The 19,742-nt window shown below is 41.8% G+C and overlaps 1 protein-coding gene across 1 annotated transcript in view; it reads left to right on the top strand.

Annotated features, from left to right (window-relative positions):
- The window catches only part of RASA3 (RAS p21 protein activator 3), a 164,881-nt gene that overhangs the window by 130,520 nt on the left and 14,619 nt on the right, over positions 1-19,742 (top strand). The window contains exons 11-19 of the mRNA XM_056861704.1: positions 1,543-1,691; positions 3,394-3,508; positions 4,941-5,015; positions 5,713-5,836; positions 8,290-8,396; positions 10,103-10,180; positions 13,148-13,225; positions 15,288-15,361; positions 16,114-16,161. Coding sequence (XP_056717682.1) covers positions 1,543-1,691; positions 3,394-3,508; positions 4,941-5,015; positions 5,713-5,836; positions 8,290-8,396; positions 10,103-10,180; positions 13,148-13,225; positions 15,288-15,361; positions 16,114-16,161 — 848 coding nt within the window. The remainder of the gene's footprint in view (positions 1-1,542; positions 1,692-3,393; positions 3,509-4,940; positions 5,016-5,712; positions 5,837-8,289; positions 8,397-10,102; positions 10,181-13,147; positions 13,226-15,287; positions 15,362-16,113; positions 16,162-19,742) is intronic.

Genomic DNA, 19,742 nt, shown 5'->3' with positions numbered 1-19,742 from the left:
TTTAACCTTTTTTAATGTTGGTATTGATGAAGAGGTTAGATGGCCATCTGTCAGAAATGCTGATTCTATAACCTTAAGCAGATGATGAGAGGGAACGCATCTTGGTCATCTTCTGGGCATGTAGTGGGGGTCACTGGGGGTGGAGGTAGTTGTGAATTTCGTGCATTGTGCAGGGGGTTGGACTAGATGACCTTGATGGACCCTTCCAACTCTGATTCTATGATTCTAGTTGCTTAACCATGATTAAAGGGCAGCTGAGTGGATACAGTTTACAGCAGGGAGGGAAAATTGCATAGAGGAAAGTGTACATTCCTTGAGACTTGCTCCATGTTGTTAGTGGGTAACCAGCATTGCATCAGCACCATTTTCAAACCATTCTGGTGGCTTCACAGATGTGTCTTTAAAAAAAGAATAATAATACTCTTCCTTGTTATGTGGGTTCCATGTCAAAAATTGATATTAAATAAAGTGATAGCTGTCCCATAGGCATTTGGAATGAATATGTATTTGAGTATGAAGCAAGCCTTTTAAAATATTTTATTGATATCTTCCCTTTCTCCCATTTCAATGGACCCAATATATTTATAGTATAACCAGGAAAATTAATGGAGGGATACAATATGAAATTTATGTGTAATGGTCTGGGGGAGGAGCGTTTTATTGAAATAAATGTGTTCTGATTTATGGGTAAATCATTATTTCACTGAAAAGCCTGAAGCCAAATAATTGTCTGATTAGTTCTAATCAATATGTGAAATTGAACCCTCTGCTGCATTTTGGACCGCATTGCTCCCTTAGGGTTTCTAGGTCACAATGCTGCCATTACAGTAGACACTACAGCTGCAGAATTCCCCTCTCAGGGTCTAAATATAGCAGCCACTTCCTTTAACAACCCCATCTCTTTGAGCTGTCTTCATTGCAACCATCTTCTTCCGTCCCCTAGGATTGCATACAGCCCCTCTGAATCTTAAGCATTCTGAAAATTCTTCAGTCTTTCTGGTTAGCCTCTTTTTCTTCAAGAAGGACTACCCTTCTTCTGGGTTCCCTGTTGGCTCTGTGAGATGTCCGTCCCAGCCAAAATGGCAACTTTCCTTTCCCGTGTAGACGCTGGACTAGCTTAACATTCCATGTCCTCCTATCAGTTTAGTTGGTCAATGTCAGAGGCTTTATCTCCATAAGTATAACACAGGACAGAGTAATGATACCATGTTGTGTTTTTTGTACACCTCCTAGACTGGACAGTTAAATTGATGCTGGGTGGAAAAACTAGCAGAAATATAACAATTTTAGCCAGTTCTTTCCCATTCAACCCCCCCACCCCACCTGCTGGAATAGTTACTGAATTCAAATAAGAACAATATAAACACTCTATGCATTGTATTTATTTTCTTACCAGTGCCCTCTTGTGATTAAAATGCTCAACTAGATGCCTCTCAGGTATCTTTTCAGCCGGGCACTACAACTAATATTAGCAGTCCTGCACAAATTAATGAAAAGTGTGTTAACCACTTGGCATACAGCTTTGTCTCTTTCCACCTTTAGCCTGTTTCAGCATCTGCTGCCCACGTGCTGGGTGAAGTCTGCAGGGAAAAACAGGAGGCAGCCATACCTCTGGTGCGGCTCTTCTTACACTATGGCAAAATCGTGCCTTTGATTAGTGCAATCGCAAATGCAGAAGTAAGAAGAACTCAGTAAGTACAATGAAGTGCATTCATTTTGAAGTTTGTCAGCCCATGTAGAAAGCAATCGTTTTAGGAGTGCCGCTTCCCAGCATTCTTTTTCTTAAGGGTTCCATAGCAGAATATTTGCCAAATAGGAAATTAATGGCTACTCATGATTCACCAGTCTGAGGCCTAAAAGGGTGGAAATCTGAGAGAGTCAATGTGGTACTCAGGCAGGGCTGGGATCGCATACATGTGACAATTGCAGTTTTCAGTTGAAGAAGGACTCATGGCTTGAAGGAAAATGAAGAATATTGCTGCCCATTTAAAGCTTTAAGGACCAAGGTTTGTAAAGGGTTTCTAGCAGGAATTAGAGTTTCCGTTATTTTATTTCATTATTAAAGCATTTATACCCTGACTCTCCCCATGGTTCAGGATGCCTCCTTTGAAGGGAGCTTCCTCAGTGGAATGAAATCAATGAGGCTGAATTGAAATCTGTGGGACTACCTTGCAGTTGCATGTGTTGAATCTCAAGATAGCCTGTACTTTTTTGTTTTGTTTTGGCATACCCCCAATAACGGTTATTGACCCTCCTCCGTTGCTTGTTTATGTGTTTTCATTGCATTTATTTTATAATTTATTTTTTAATTATTCAACTGTTTTAATGTTTTATGTGCATTGCCTTGGGGACCCTGATTGGGTGGAAAGGCAACCTAAAACTGTTTTAAATAAAATAAATGTTAAGAGCCACTGTTTTCATGATTTCTGAAGCATTTATTTTGTATTGCACAGATGCAGTTGCAAACACTAAGAATGAACATGAGCAAGATGCTCTTTTGAAAAAGGTTTCATTTTTTTTCTAGAATGTCACAGTCTTAAAATCAGGGGAGGACTTCCAGAGTGTCCTCTAATTCATAGCCAATCTAAAATTTGGAAACCTATTGCAAACCTTCCCGCAATTTCTACTAGTCTAACATTTTGCATCCTGTTCCCTATTTCCCCATATACCTTTCCTTCCTTTTCTCCTCAAGCAGTTCCTGCCTCCAAATTATGAATCCCTTTAAAAAAGAAAAAAGAAAGATGAGTTTCCTGGAAGACTTAATCAGAAGTTTTCTTTTTTTCCTCTTCCCCTGTAGTCTCTTTAGTCCCTCCCTAAGCTACTCTTGAGGGCTGGGGAAACCATGTGGAATAAAGTTTGATGTGGCATTGATATTAAAGCCAAAAGGGAAATGTGGAGAAATCCACCACCACCAGTCTTGCACAAGCTCTTGTTCCCCTCACAGAAGAAATGCAAGGGAAAGTGTGGTGATTTTTACCAGTCCCTCTTGGATAGCAACCTCCTGAACTGAATCCCACTCCTTGCCACCTCCCTCCGGGGGGCGCAAAAAGAGAAGGGAGAGAGAAGGGAGAAGGATCTATTCTGTTCATGGTTGATTGGATTCAACCCATAGACTTGTCAATGAAACCTGCCTTTTTTTATTTTAAGAGTCAACTGTTGAACTTTCTAGGAACAGTCTGTGGGAACCCTCCTTGTTTTGTGGCTACTGAGGTTAATGACAGCTCGCGGTGCAATCTCAAAAAAGTGGCGGGCGCCTTCAACTGGCACCTCTTAGGTTTTGGCCAAGGAAGATGCTATGGGTGTGGTCATCTCCGTGTGCTGCTCTTATTTCATCCTATTGATAGTACTAATGGTTTGAAAGGCTAAATGATGGGGGAATTGTTTTGCTTCCAGGGACCCAAACACCATTTTCAGAGGAAACTCATTAACTTCCAAATGCATTGATGAAACCATGAAATTGGCAGGGATGCACTACCTTCAGGTTACTCTAAAGCCAATTCTTGATGAGGTATGAAGACCTGTAGAAAATTTATAAAACCGAAATCCCTTTAAGAGCAAAGAGTGAAATTTCTTGTTTTTAAGGCTTTTGGACATGTGGGCAAATGCACAAGAGGGGTGGGAGGTTGCTTATCCTGAACGTCAAAGCGTTAATATGAAATTAAATTTTTAAGTTGCGTGCAGAGCTAGGCCTAGTATTACAAAAAACAAATGTTTTCATTTTAGGAAAGCACTTGAAGACATACAAACATACAAAAGAAACAACCAGAGATTTTAAACGTGTGATTATTTTTAGATGGTTGTATTTCTTCCTGCTTAAAATGTGGTAATATTTCATTATCTCTGCAGGGCAGCTTGCCTGTCCCTTTTGCCAGTGTCACAAATAAGCAGACCACATATTTCCTTTAATTGATTCAGCGCTTTCCTAACTCAGCAGTTAATGCTATAGCTCGCTAAGGGTTTATACTTCTTTTGTGTAAAAAATAGTTTTGCAATGATATTCTTTTCTTCTTTTATGAAACAAAAGTGATGATAGAAAAGGAATGTTTCCTTAAATGCTCACTTGGTAGAGGACTTAAAGCAAAATCAGTAACACAGGAGAGGGGAGTGGCCGTGGCTCAGTCGTAGAGCATCTGCTTGGCACGCAGAAGGTCCCAGGTTCAATCCCCAGCATCTCCAGTTAAAGGGACTAGGCAAGTAGGTGATAAGAAAGACCTCTGCCTGAGACCCTGGAGAGCCGCTGCCAGTCTGAGTAGACAATGCTGACTTTGATGGAACAAGGGTCTGATTTAGTGTAAGGCAGCTTCATGTGTTCATGAGAAATATCTAAATTTTTCATTAAGGACATCTGCCAGCGTAATATGGGGTCCCTCCAAAGCCTGGCTTGCACATTGGGAACCTGCCTTGGACATGTGCACAGACAAGAGAAAGGAGGGTAAATTCATGCACATCTTCTCTCCAGCATAAGTTGCCCCCATCCTTTCCCTTGTCTGCCCTAACCATGGTTTTGTGTTACATCTCTAAGGGGTGCTAACCGTGTTTAATGCTAATCAGAGTCCGCATCTTAACCTGCATTTAAAACAAGGGTTTGAAGTGGGTTTTGCGAGCTCTAGTTAAGAGGTTAGCGTCAGTGCAGTTGCATTATGAAACTGCAGTTAAAACTGACAAGAGAAAGGAGGGGGGATTTGCAGAGGAGTGGGAGGAAACAGATGTTACCGAAGCTTGTTCCCGATTTGAAAATCATGTTTTGTAAGGAGCCAATGTTATGTCTTCGCTGGAACTAAGAAATCTCTATGAGATCTTGCCAAAAGCGAATGAGACTTGTTCAATTTAACACAAAGCACTGACTCCAGATATTTTGCATAAGAAATTAAATCCAAACCATATAGAACAAGTCACACCTAAAGCTGCTTGGAATGATTTTTTTATTATTGTTATTTTAGATCTGCCAAGTACATAAACCTTGTGAAATTGATCCTGTGAAGTTGAAAGACACTGAAAACCTGGAAACTAACAGGGTGGGTAGGCAGTTTATTTTGCAGCTGAAAATCACTTTTATAGCTACCTATTGCAATCACCACTATTTGATATTAATGTATGTAGCTGTAGTTGTGTGCTATGAGCCCTGTGGTGCAGAGTGGTAAGCTGCAGTACTGCAGTCCAAGCTCTGCTCACGACCTGGGTTCGATCCCCACGGAAGTCGGTTTCAGGTAGCCGGCTCAAGGTTGACTCAGCCTTCCATCCTTCCGAGGTCAGTCAAATGAGTACCCAGCTTGCTGGGGGTAAAGGGAAGATGACTGGGGAAGGCATGGGCAAAACACCCCGTAAACATAGTCTGCCTAGTAAACGTCGGGATGAGACATCACCCCATGGGTCAGGAATTACCCGGTGCTTGCACAGGGGACTACCTTTACCTTTACCTAGTTGTGTGCTGGGTGCAATTACAGGTGATGATATTTACAGCTTCAACTTAAAGTACTCATGGGTCTTAGGAACTTCATTCATTACACTTTTATTATTTTTAGTGATAACACCGATGCTAAGGCCTCAAAATACCCCCGCCAAAAACAAGTGAAAAGCCACTAAAATACAATCTAGAACCTGGTCCAAATTCTCTTGATTAATGTATAGAGCCATAAAATACTAGTCTTTGCTTTAAATGCATGACATTACCTCAGCATGATTGTTTTAACTGTATTTTTGTGTTCCCCTTAGGAAAATCTTAGGCAATATGTAGACCGGATTTTCACGGACATTACCAAATCTGGGGTTAGTTGCCCTACAGTGATGTGTGATATTTTTTTTTCACTGAGGGAGTCAGCTGCAAAACGTTTCCAAGGTGTGTTATTGTGTGAAGCTGAAATTTAAAAACTGTCCATATAGTGCACTGCAATTGTAGTACCTAAAATACTTCGTTGTGTTTTCCTGCTGTACATGTATGTGTGTTAGAGAGCCAGCATGGTATAGTGGTTAAGAGCAGTGGACTCTAATCTGGAGAACCGGGTTTGATTCCCCACTCCTCCAGATAAGCGGCAGACACTAATCTGGTGAATCCGGTTGGTTTCCTCACTCCTACACATGAAGCCAGCTGGGTGACCTTGGGCTAGTCACAGCTCTCTTAGAGCTCTCTCAGCCCCACCTACTGTATCTTACAGGATGTCTGTTGTGGGGAGGGGAAGGGAAGGTGATTCTAAGCTGGTTTGATTCTTCCTTAAGTGGTAGAGAAAGTCGGCATATAAAAACCGACTCTTCTTCTTATCTATATTCTATTTCTGATCTGCTTGCATTGTGTGCATGCTACTTTGAGGCATTTGTCAAGCTTTGACATTCTCGATGTCACACATGAAGCTACCTTACACTGAATCAGACCCTTGGTCCATCCAAGTCAGTATTGTCTACTCTGAGCGGCAGCGGCTCTACAGGGTCTCAGGCAGAGGTCTTTCACATCACCTGCTTGCCTAGTCCCTTTAACTGGAGATACCAGGGATTGAACCTGGGACCTTATGCATGCCAAGCAGATGCTCTGCCACTGAGCCATTCATAACATTGGAGAAAAATAACATCAAGGTCCAAATGGGCATCTATCTTGAATAATTAAGACCATTTATATAAAGAACACGAGAAAAGCCTTCTGGATCACACCAGTGGTCTGCATACTGTTTTACACAGCAGCCAACCAGTTGCCCTGGAGGGCCAAACAAACAGGGTATAGAGATCGAAGCCCTCCTCTGCTTCGGCCTCCCAGCACTGGGCAGAGGTTTGCTGCCTCTGTAGGTGGAGGCTCCATTCAGTCCTCATGACTAGTAGCCATTGATGGACCTCTCCTCCACAAATCTGTCTAACCCCCTTTTACAGTGATCTGTGGCCATCACTACTTCCACTAGCAGTTGATTTTCCACAGAGTAATTACTCGCAAAGTAAAAAAGTATTTCATTTGGTCTGTCCTGAACTTTATTTCCCAACAATTTCATTAGGTGCCCCCAAGTTCTAGCAGTATGGAAGAGGGAGAAAAAGCTACCTCTATCACGTCTTCCCTTAGCCATCTTTCTTCTAGACTGAAAATGCCTAGTCTCTCCAGCATTTTGTCATAGGGAAAGTGTTCCAACCCCCTAACCATCTTGGTTGCCCTCCTTTCTACTTTTTCCAGCTCTGCAATATCTTTTGAGATATTGTGAACAGAATTGTGAACAGTAGTCAAAATGAGTTCACACCTTGTCTTTGAATCAGGGCATTACAATATTGGTTGTTATATTTTCAATCCCTTTCCTAATAATTCCCAGCATGGAGTTTGCCTTTTTCCCACTGCTGCCGCACACTGGGTCAACATTTTCGTTGAGCTTTCCACTACAACCCCAAGATCTCTTTCAGTCTCGGTTTCAGCTAGTTCAAAGTTTATTAGTATATATCGAAATTTAGGATTATTTCTTCCAATATTCCAAAGCACTTTCCACTTCCTCATGTTGAACATTTGCCACATTGTTGCCTACTCACCCAGTTTGTAGAGATCCTGTAGCTCTTCACAAGCCACTTTGGTTTTCACCATACTGAATAATTTGGTGTTGTCTACAAACTTGATTACTACACTGCTTACCCCCAATTCCAAATCATTTATGAACAAATTAAATAGCACCGGTCCCAATACCCACCCTTGTGTGACACCACTGCTTACTTCCCCCTTTTGTGAGAACTATCCATTTATTCCTGCTCTCTGTCATTTAACCAACTTTTAATCTATAAGAGGACCTGTCCTCTTATCCAATGACTGCCAGACTTACTCAGGAATCTTTGGTGAGGAACCTAGTCAAAAGCCTTTTAGAAGTCTAAGTATATGATGTTTACCAGATCTCCTTTAGCCACATGTTTGGTAACCTTCTCAACAAACTCCTAGCAGCTGGCAAGGTAGGGCTTCCCTTTGCAGAAGCCATCTTGATTTTTCTTCAGCAGATATTCTTCCTTCCATCTCCTGTGTGAGCACAGACTTTGGAATTCAGAAGAGTGTAATATCAGGAGAGGAGGGCTGGAGGTGCTGCTGTCTAGGTACACATTTTCCCCATCCAAATTCTCAAAACTAAAAAAATAAGCCCCCATGCAGAGTTTTGAGAATTTGGATGGGGGAAATGTGCATCTAGAGAGCAGCAAATCCAAAGCAAAACCTCCCATGCATAAATGGCTCCTGTGAACTCACTGAAGCCTACATGAAGCCACTGACCCATTTTCGTTTTCATTGTTTTGATTTCCCCCCTTAAGAATGGGATTATGATTGGTGGTTTGTGTTCTCTTTTTGAATTACAGGTGACCCTGATGTTAGGTTCACAGCTGTAAGCAGTTTTATTTTCCTGAGATTCTTTGCTCCTGCAATTCTTTCTCCAAATCTATTCCACCTCACACCACATCATCCAGTAAGTGTCATTTACCAAGTGCAAAAGTATTCCTATCGGCATGTGGCCCACAGTGTTGTCTCCTTGTATCTCTGGGCCTTGCCACTCCTTCGTTCCCATCATCCACTCTTTTAGCCTCTAGTCCAGTGATACTCGCTTGGGACCACATGGGGCTCCTTGACATGTCACCTGGGGCTCTTCTCAGCACTGCTTCTGAAACATGGGGCAGGTAAGTGGGCGAGGCCCTTAAACAGTGGGGCTTGTGGCTGACAAATGGTTCCTACCTTGAAACAGCCTTTGCCAGAAGAACAGGTAAGCTGTGAGCCTCCCTGAGGTGCAGGCCTCATGCCAGGTTTGGGAGTAAATTTGGCTCCTTTGGTCAATGGTAAATGTGAGCGTGATTCTCTACAAGCAGCAGTGTGAGCTACACTGATCTAGTGTGCGGGGCAGAAATTCATAGTTAAATGTGTTCCTGCATATTGACGTGTTCCCAGCCAACAGGCAGTAACTATTTAGCTAGTGTGCTGTATTTTGTTTTGTTTTACTTTTAAGACATGTCTTTGAGCCTCCTACATTATTCCTATCATGTATTAAAGTTGTGAGGTGGGTGCGTGGGGTGAAATGTGGAAAAGAGCTATCTTGAGAGTACAGGTAAGGGGAAAGCAGATGGTGCTGAAAATCAGGAGTAGCGAGGGATGTAAAATCAGTGAGAACCACAGAGGGGTTGAGAGGTTGACTTGTAGGAAGAGTTATGTATTTATTAAAATATTCATATCCATGTTTTAATTTTATAAAATCCCCAAGGAAACAATATTGTGTTTGCATGTATATATAAATACTTTTGAAGCCATTCCATTTTTAAAATAAAACATTTTAGGTCACAACCTAAAGCATATATTCAGAAACACTGGAGAAATGTTTGAGTTTCTACCCCTCTTTTTTTTCTTGAATGGAACCTCATTCTCCTATGGCTAATTACAGATCCCCCCTGCCAAGTTTCAGAAGCAAATTGTGATACAGACAGATCATGTTTGAGGGTGAAAAAACCCACAAAAGCCATATTTTGGGTTACAAAGTTAAGATGCACAATCTTTTTTATACCTGTAATCTTAGTTAAATCCATACTTGCTTTTGGCAATTGTCTAGAGGGTCACCTCAACCTAGGTGGGATGAGTAGCTGTTTCGCTATCATGAGATTTTTTTTAATTGCTGAAGAATGCCTTAAAATAAAATTTCTATATAACTACAGATAGATAATATTTATTCTGAGCATGTGAAGGCCCTCAAAGGAAATGAAGTTTGATTTTGGGGGTAACTCTTACAGTATTGGACCAGCTACAAAAAAATTTTTGGTCACTTTGAGTCTTCCCCCAAAGGACAACAGCTTAATTGTTCAATTTAGCAATTGAGTAACTGTTTTCTAGAACTGTTGCTCTGAGATAATAACACATCAAGTTAGCAAATGGCACAAGCCAAAAGCAGCTTCCTCAAGGAGGCTAGAAGAGCTGCCCTCGCTGTGGAAGTATTAGCAAGCAGAGTGGATGCAGTTGTCTGTAGGCTGTGTCCCCACACACCACTCACTGACCCCCCCCTCCCAATTGTGTCCACTCCCTGGACTGGCTGTAAGTGGAGCATCCACAAAAGCAGTTGTTGGAGTACTGAGCCCATAGCTTCCAGTCTCCTAGCTGTTTGACAATGGTCCTTTTCTTTTCTCTTTTCTTTTTTAGGATCCACAGACCTCAAGAACGTTGACGCTTATATCCAAGACTATACAAACATTAGGCAGCTTGTCAAAATCTAAATCTGTAAGAATTTCACATTCTCTTTCCCTTTTCTGGGTCTCTTTGGGGACATAGTGGGGTTTTTTTCCTAATGCATTTTGAATTGAGTGTGATTGTTGAACACTAGGAACACAGTTCTTCCCTCCATAAACACAGTTCTCTGAGGCAGCCCTTTCCCCATCTGCATACAGGCAGTTCACTGCCATTTATTACAGCCATTATATTTTACAAGGAACTCAGGGCAGTGGGAACGGTCTTTCCTTCTCTGCCATATTTTCACCATAATGCTGTGAGGTATGCTCGGCTGACTGGCCCAAGGATCCTAATGAACATCATGGCTGAGTGGGGCTTTCAACCCAAGCCTACTCAGCCCTAATATGATGTTCTAACCACTATACATCACTGTTGCATTGTGTGGAACGGAAGGCCTATGCATGCCTCCTAACTAGTATCTAGCCCTCTGCTTGTTAAAGTTACAGGGCCTCCAGAATTCACATAGGACTGGTGGGAGGGAAGAGTAGAAAGGATCTGTTGACCTCTATAGTGATCTCTCCTTGCTGCTGTATTTACATAGGGAAGGACTGTGCTCCTGAAGTGCTATTATAGACCTCATATTGTTAAGAATATTTTTGAGACTGAAGCTTAAAGCTAACGATATCCTCAACAAAAATAGTAAATGCACACTTTAGGAGAAGAAACTGAAGCAAACTTCGTAAGGGAAAATCTTTGTGTGTGTGCCGTCAAGTCACAGCTATCTTATGGTGACCCTGTAGGGTTTTCAAGGCAAGAGACGTTCAGAGGTTTTTTGCCATTACCTACCTCCGCATCAGGATGTTGACATTCCTCAGAGGTCACCCATCCAAATACTAGCCAGGGCCGACCCTACTTAACGTCTGACATCTTATGAGATCAGGTCAACCTGGTTCTGTCTAGGTCAGGACAAATCATACTGAGAGAAAAACTGGGGCACAGAGAAAGAGAATAGCAATGCTAACCACTCTTCTGGGCCGACCCTTATTTATGAGTGTCTACTCTTTCACTGGGCAGGAGGAAGACAGATAATGGATTAAAGTAAACATAGTAAACCATAATTCCTTTACAACTGTGTTTTTACAATGGTTTTAAACTGCATATTACATTTTTAAAGGTAGGCACAAGGCTACTGGTTCAGATATTCAGAAAGTACAAGCAGGAAACCCACAATGACTTGCAGGGGGGAAATCTGGTCCCTCTTCCCCATACTATCTTTGCTTCCCCTCCTTTCCTCCCCCTCAAATATGGCATCCAGCCTCAAAGTGGTGCCTGGAGTTCTCCCAGAATTACCAATGATATTCAAGCTACAGAGATCAGTTCCTCTGGAGGAAATGACAGCTTCAGAGGGTAGACTCTATGGCAGGGGTGGGGAACCTTTTTTCTGCCAAGGGCCATTTGGATATTTATAACATCATTCGGGGGCCATACAAAATTATCATCTTAAAAATTAGCGTGCTATATTTGGTCAAACATTTAGCCAAGAGGCACGACCAGAGACGGCTCCGAGTGTCTGCCACATAGAGCGACTCACTTTTGAGCTCTGCTGTCCCCAGCTGGGCTCAAGAGATTCAGGCAGGGCAGCATCCTCCTGAGCTAGAGATCTACCAGGACCCATAAAGGGCCAGACCAAATGATTTCGAGGGCCTTATACGGCCCCCGGGCCTGACGTTCCCCACCCCTGCTCTATGGCATCACATCCCCACTGAGCTCTCTCTCCACCTCAAACTCTGACCTCCCCAGGCACCACCCCCAAGTCTCCAGGAATTTCCCTTGCCAGAACTGGCAACCCTACTAGGGTTACTAGGTCCCTCTTCGCCACCGGCGGGAGGTTTTTGGGGCACAGCCTGAGGAGGGCGGGGTTTGGGGAGGGACTTCAATGCCATAGAGTCCAGTTGCCAAAGCGGCCATTTTCTCCAGGTGAACTGATCTCTATCGGCTGGAGATCAGTTGTAGTAACAGGAGATCTCCAGCTAGTACCTGGAAGTTGGCAACCCCAAACCCTACCCTCCATCCAGCCCATTTCCTCCCCTTTTGCTTCATTTTTCTTTATTCCCATCCACTACTCTAGTTTTACCCCATCTTGTCTTTCTTCCCTGCTGATTTCTCCCCACACACACACACACTCACCTCTAGTTTGTAAAAAACACGGTAGACATTTGGGATCATCTGAACATCCATAGTTGCCTAGGCAATCTAACACAGCTACCAAGTTCTCTGCATTTTAAAACTTTTTAAATGATCTTTTATTCCTTCCTTAATTATTGAAATTTAAGATTTTTCTGCAAACCTGGGGGATCTGCTGCCTCTCCCTGGCCTCATTGTATGGATTTTTTGATCTGCATTGTTGGGCCAGGTGCAGAATTAGATATATAGATGATATGTGATCCAGTGATACTCTGAACTACTAAAAGAAATGTTTGAGAACTGGCTCGCATATCCACTTGTAGCCAGCCATGACGAGTTTATTTTATGTGTAGGTTATATGAGAGATTGGACACTAGTGTATCTAATGTGGTGGAGCCCTAAAGAAGTACATTTGGTATGAGAAAGCTGCAGCCTTGGTAAACAAAAGGTCACTCATGCCCACATACATTGATTATGAGAATTAGTTATGAATTTGGTCATAAATTTGCTTGTGGATTGTAACCGTCATCTCCCTTTGCACTTATTGTCAGTTTAGAATGAATGGCTGTTTTTTTGATAAAATAGAGCTTGAACTGTATCCAGGATTTAAAAGGAAATACCTTGATTTGTGGGCTTGGCATGTGAACCCATTGTGAATACCATTGCAATTTAAGCTACACGGAAACAGCTTTTAGGTTCTTTTCAGCATTGAGAAATATGTGTTCATGAATGAGTGAGTCTTAATTTTCTGCTGACTTTGGTATTCTGGCCTTCTGTATACAACAACAAGTTGTTGTGTTTCAGCATAAATACATATTGGTGGTTGCATTTCAGGCCAGTTTCAAGGAATCTTATATGGCTTCATTTTATGACAACTTTAACGAGCAGAAATATGCAGATGCAGTAAAAAATGTAAGTAATAGCAATGCTTTTGTGTACTTAATAATGTCAGCTGTTTCGATAAATTCACCATTATCTGCATTTCTGTATTCTAAATAACAATTATTGTATTTAGCATTTATAGTGCTCCTTCGGTATTCAAAGCATCTCAGATACATTATCCCAGTACTCTTAACAATAACCTTGTACGGTTGGCCGAAATCAGCGTGGTGCAGTGGTTAAAGAGTGGTGGTTTGGAGCGGTGGACTCTGATCTGGAGAACCGGGTTTGATTCCCCACTCCTCCACATGAGCGGTGGAGGCTAATCTGGTGAACTGGATTTGTTTCCCCACTCCTACACACAAAGCCAGCTGTGTGACCTTGGGCAAGTTACAGCTCTGTTAGAGCTCTCTCAGCCCCACCTACCTCACAGGGTGTCTATTGTGGGGAGGGGAAGGGAAGCCAGTTTGATTCTCCCTTAAGTGGTAGAAAAAGTCGGCATATAAAAACCAACTCTTCTTCTTCTATCATCATCATCATGCTGTAGATGTGGCTGGCACCTTGTGAGTTTGTAGCTCAGATGAGATCAGAATCTCTAAGCTTGTGGATCACTACTTTCTAGCTTCCAGTTTTAAACTAAAATAAATGAAACATGCTAATGAGCAGCTAATAACAGAGACTGTGTAAAAACAAAAGGCATAAATGAGCTGGATCCACTTATCCATAATTGGAAGGGGCTAACAGTCAAAAGAGCCAGCGTGGTGTAGTGGTTAAGAGCAGCGGACTCTAATCTGGAGAATTGGGTTTGATTCCCCACTCCTCCACATGAAGCCCACTGGGTGACCTCGGGCCAGTTAAAAGTTCTCTCAGAACTATCTCAGCTCACGTGGAGGCAGGCAATGGCAAGCATCTCTTGCCTTGAAAACCCTACGGGGACACTGTAAGTCAGCTGTGATTTGACAGCATTTTCTCCCACCACCAACAGTCGTTCCCTGATTTCCCCCCCCCCTCCCTACAGCAGCCTTTTCTGGCCCCAAGAACGTTGATTCTTGCACTTCAGTGGCTGCAGTGAGGATGGGGAAGCAGGCTAAATCACCATTTCTGCCTCTTACATCAGCTGAACTCCACTTGTGGAACAGACAGAAGGCAGCAATTTCACCTGCTTTCCCTCCTCACTGCATCCCAGCAACCTGCGTGGCTTTTATTCCATGCCACTCCCTGAACTCCAGGAATCAAATTTCCTAGGATCAGAAGAGACTGCTGGAAGGAGAAAAAGTAGGGAAGATTTGAAATCCACACATAAGCAAATTGCTTGTTCTAACCTAATGCCAAAACAGGCTCTGGAGCTTTTTTCCTCCTCCTCTCCAGAGATGAAGCAAGCAGTATGGGCTATTTGCCATGATGTTATTTATTGAGCTGTTTCTTAGGGGTGTGGACATATGTGCTCAGAACCTGTTTCCCCATCTCACCAGTTAGGTAGGATGATAAACAAGAAAGACCATTATATTTTGGGCAACTGTGGATTAAAGTAAAGGAAAAGAGGGGAGGAGCATAGAGTATGGAAAGACTTTGCACTCCTGTTGGTTGCTGTGACCTTGTGGATAGAAACCATGGAGGCAATGAACCATGCAAGAATCCATACCTCCCTTCCTTCACCATGCCATAGCAATAGCTCATGTCTGGGGAAGGCTTTTTGGTATCCCCCAACTAGCATATGGGATCAATTGTTTGGACAGCAGCAAAAGAACATCTGAAAGCTCTGGAGTCAGGAGAGGGGCAGAGTTATATTTGTGTGTGCCTTTCTTTGTGAATGTTGGCAGAGCAGCAGGTGTGATTTATGGGTCAAAGACATGTGGGTCCCTGCCATATGATTCAGTGCGAGTCCTTTATCTCATTTAATCTGGGCACGGAACTTCTGGGTTGATTTACTTGCATATAAATCTTTCTGCGTTATTTTTCTTCTGCTAAGTGGGTAAGTACTTACATTTTTTAAAGCCCACTTGCATTTCCTTGGTGCTTTATCAGTTCTCCCATCAAGTAACGATCACGTTAGTTTAACCCCCTGTTGCATACTTACGTATTGTCTTTTCCCAAGTTTTTAGAATTGATTTCTTCCTCTGGAAGAAGAGATCACAAGAGCATAGTGCAACCAATACTACTTAAAGAAGGGTGAGTATACATCAAAATGTTGCCCACACGCAAAAGTGTACATGCTCCAGTATTGAGAAATTCTATTTAATATGGATTAATTAATTAATTATAGTGGTTACGGTGCATTAATTAATTATTTTGCATTAATTAATTATAGTGGTTAAGGTGTCTGACTAGGATCTGGGAAATCCAGCTTCAAATCCCCACTCTGCCTGCCATGTAAACTTGCTGGGGTGACCTTGGCCATTCACACACTCTCAGCCTCAACCCATGGATGGGAGACCTCCAAGTGACATGTAGGCAGGCAATGGCAAACCACCCCTGAATATCTCTTGCCATGAAAACCCTATGGGGTCGCCATAAGTCAGCTGTGACTTGACAGGACAAAAATAATCACTGGGAAGATGAAATGTAGAAAGTATAAACAGTTGCAGAGGCTACCGGACAGGGAGAGGCTATAGCAATCCTGGAGGATGTGATCCCATTTCAAAATAAAGATCATTGGCATTCATCAGCAAGTTACACAACTATGAATAAAATTGGTTCATGGTAGAAACTCTACCTGCTTCTAATTGTAATAACACGAATAGGAGTAAGTTGTTTTTAAAAAAATATATATCTGTATTGTCATTCTTTTGCTTTTAAAAATGTGTTTTTATAATTTTGCCACCCTCCACTCTAACTCTTAAATGTCTCATTTCTACGTCTTTCTTTCTTTTGCTCCTGTCTGATTTTTTTCTGTCTCTTCTTGCTTGGCCTGCTGTGTTAAGGACTCTTAAACTAACAGTAAAGAAAGTTGATGATAATAGTTCGTGCAGGTAAGAGGGTCAGGTCAGCTGGTTCTTTGCCACAGTGACCTGCCCGTGGTGCACCACCCTCCCTTCTTATCTAGGGAGGGTCATGTTTGCCTTGGCTTTGGGGAGAGGAAGCTTCAGCCCTGGTTAATATTCATGCTGTGAGTCTGGAAAACAGATGGGGGGGATGTTTCTATATTGCCATTCCACTTCAGCTAATGAGCATTCAAAAAGTGTTCATGTCTGTGTTTGCTCTTCGAGCAGGTGCCCTCATTGTGAATGCTGTGAACATTTTGAATTCTTGCAACACCGTTTCAATGATTACAATGTACCACATATTTTTAATCCCAGTTCTTAGTGGTTACATAATTCTCAGGTTGAAGAGATTGGGCGAAAACACATGGTCACTTTAGCCTCCTTTATTCCCTGTTTCAGCCAGGATTCAGCCAGGATCGAACGCATGTGTTTCGCCGAACATGCGTTCGATCCTGGCTGAATCCTGGCTGAAACAGGGAATAAAGGAGGCTAAAGCGACCATGCGTTTTCGCCCATTGGGTTCATTAAAGGGGGGGAATGGTTGTCACAGCTGTATTTTGGGTAGAAGAAATGCTTGGGTGGTTATTTATTTATTTATTATTTGTATTTATATCCCTCCCTCATTCCCGGCAAGCCCGGCTCAGAGCGGGTCACAACTTAATTATAAAAACATCAATTAAAACCTATATTAAAATATACTTTAAAATTCATTTTTCATATAATAAAACAAGATGGCATTAATCTCAGCCACTGGGCAGGTCTGATGAGCAGTGGGCCCCCAAACCAAGTTGGAGGGGGGATGGGGAGGCCAGCAATTGGTGATAAAGGAAAGACCTGCGGCTGCCCTCAGGTGTAGGCCTGGCGAACAGTTCTGTTTTGCAGACCCTGCAAAACTCATTTAGGTTAGTGTGATTTCTGTGTGCCCTCCTTCCGCCAGCGGTTCAGACTCTTTCTCCATCCGCTCCAAGGGGCAGTGATTCTCTACACTAGACAGTCAGCAGAGTACATTGATATGTGATGCCAGAGATGTTTGTGGTCTTGTTGCTTGATGTTGCAATGCTGGCACTGAGTGGGCTGGAAATAATGAGTAAATGGCTTCTTGCCTATCTGATTCTTTTCAAGGAGGAAAGGGGAGAAAAAAACACCACTTGCTCCTACCGTTCCTTTGTTTCTCCCAAGGACGTATTATCATCGAGGAAATCTAAGGGTAGCTTTAATTCAAACTTCCCTATAGAACAGGGAAATTGGCTTTAGTCAGTTATTCCAAAAGCCATGTTAAGTGGTTTTAGCTTGCAGGAAATAAATTTAAAAGCCTGAAAACATTTGTCTCTGAATATGCTTCAACTGCACTGGGAAAATATGGGAGATTTTAAGAAGAACGCAGAAATGTACATTGAGGAAATCTAAGGGTTTATTTATACCTGTTCTCAAGCATATAGTTTATACTATAGTTTATATATAAACTATATAGTTTATATAAACTATATAAACTATATAGTTTATACCTGTTCTCAAGCATATAGTTCTCAAGCATAGAGTTTATACCTGTTCTCAAGCATATAGGTGGAATCACCAGAAAGATGACAAAAGCCACCTTTTATCTTTCTGCAGAAATCCTGTACATACCTTTAACATGTTACAATTCATGTTTCTCTTAGGTCAGTTTACCTCAGCAGCAGGCTAGCTTCCAGTTCTTGGATCTCCTTTAACCCAGAAATCGACATAGGACTGTGTTCTTTGCCCTTTGCCAATTTTGGGCCTACTAGCTATGTGACTTTAACATTTAATTTGGAGCTAATTTAAGTGGGGAGATGCTTCCAGAAAGGGCTGTGAATGCCTGCCATCTCCAACTTTAGAGAGTTCACTGCCCCAGTGCTCTACTGGTTTTTGGTAGCTTTCTAGGTACAATTCATAGTACTCAAAATCCTTCACCTTCTGTGCATGACTTACCTAAGAGATTCCCTTCTTCCCTGTGTGCCTTCAGAATCTGCTGAGACCATCTTCCAGATCACTCTGTGTATTGTTAACATTCTTGAATGGATTCTGAAAAACAAGATATAGATTTTTAAATAAATAAAACCCAAGATTTAGCTGATACTTGGAGCTAGGAGCCTTGGTGAGAGTTTATGGCCTGTAGGCCCCTTCCAACTCTATAATTCTATCTGGATGTCTTACTACTTCGGAGATGATTTGATGTCATTGGACTTTAAATTTATGACACCCTGAATCCGAATATACCCAAAGATTTAAAAATAATAATTCAGATCCTTGTTGCAAGAGTTTTGAGGGGAAATGGTGAGATAGCCAACCTGATCCCCACAGACCTATAGTCATGTATTCATGACCCTCCTTCCCCTGAAATATGATGGACCATAACTAAAGCAGAACCTTCAGTTTAAAGAATATTCTGTCAAGTGACATACTAAGCAATGTTACATACTTTTAAGAAAAGTCCATTGAAGTCCACAAACTTAAAAGGGTTTAACTCTGCATAGGACTCTGCTGTCAGAAAGTTTTGGGTGATTGTTTTGGGGTATAACTATACATTTCATGATCCTTTTTCCTAATGGCTTTTCTTTTTGCAGAATGCAGCCACCACGGCTGCATTCTGCAAAACTATTAATGAAATTCTGCCCTGGAGTTTATGCTTGAATATTTAAAGAGAATCTACATTATTGAATCACCATTAAATTCTGAGAATAAATTAAAGGTTCCCCACCCATTATTTAATGGCTGGGTATTTCTTTCAAAACTGATTAAAGAGCAAATCTGTAGTGAGTTGCTGTTATTTTATCTATTGTACTTAGCCTGTGTTGAGAAATGAAGAGTGAAAGCAATTCAGATGTTGTTATGTGTGTTGTGTTATGTACCATCAAGTCACTTTTTACCTGTGGCAACACTATGAATGAATAGCCTCCAAAACCTCCTGTCATTAACAGCCTTTCTCATGTCTTGCAAACTAAAGGCCGTGGTTTCCTTTTTTGAGTCACTCCATCTCATGTTGGGTCTTCTTTTCCTATTGCCTTCAACTTTTCCTAACATTATTGTCTTGTCTTCTCATGCTGTGACTAAAGTACAATAGCTTCAGTAGAGTCACTTTAGCTTCTAGGGAGAATTTAGGCTTCATTTGATCTAGAACTCACTTATTCGTCTTTTTGGTGGTCCACAGTATCCGTAAAACTCTCTTCCAATACATTTCAAATGAATCAACTTTGGTATTGTCAGCTTTCTTCGTTTATCCAACTTTCACACCCATACACAGTAATGGGGAATACTATGGCATGAATTAACTTGATCATGGTCTCCAGCGACATATCCTTACACTTAAGGATCTTTTCTAGCTCCTTCATAGCTGCCCTTCCCAATCTCACTCTCCTTCTGATTTCTTGGTTGCAGTCTCTCCTTTGGTTGATGATGGAGCCAAGGAACAGAAAATCTTGAACAATTTTCAGTTGTTTCATTTTCAACCTTAAAAGTTGTGTAATTCCTCAGTTGTCATTGCTTTTGTTTTCTTGATGTTCAGCTGTAATCCTGCTTTGGCACTTTCTCCTTTAAACTTCATCAATAGT

This window comes from Euleptes europaea, chromosome 16 (genome assembly GCF_029931775.1).
Source record: "Euleptes europaea isolate rEulEur1 chromosome 16, rEulEur1.hap1, whole genome shotgun sequence".
NCBI lineage: Eukaryota > Metazoa > Chordata > Lepidosauria > Squamata > Sphaerodactylidae > Euleptes > Euleptes europaea.
This window is presented reverse-complemented; position numbering and strand designations above follow the sequence as displayed.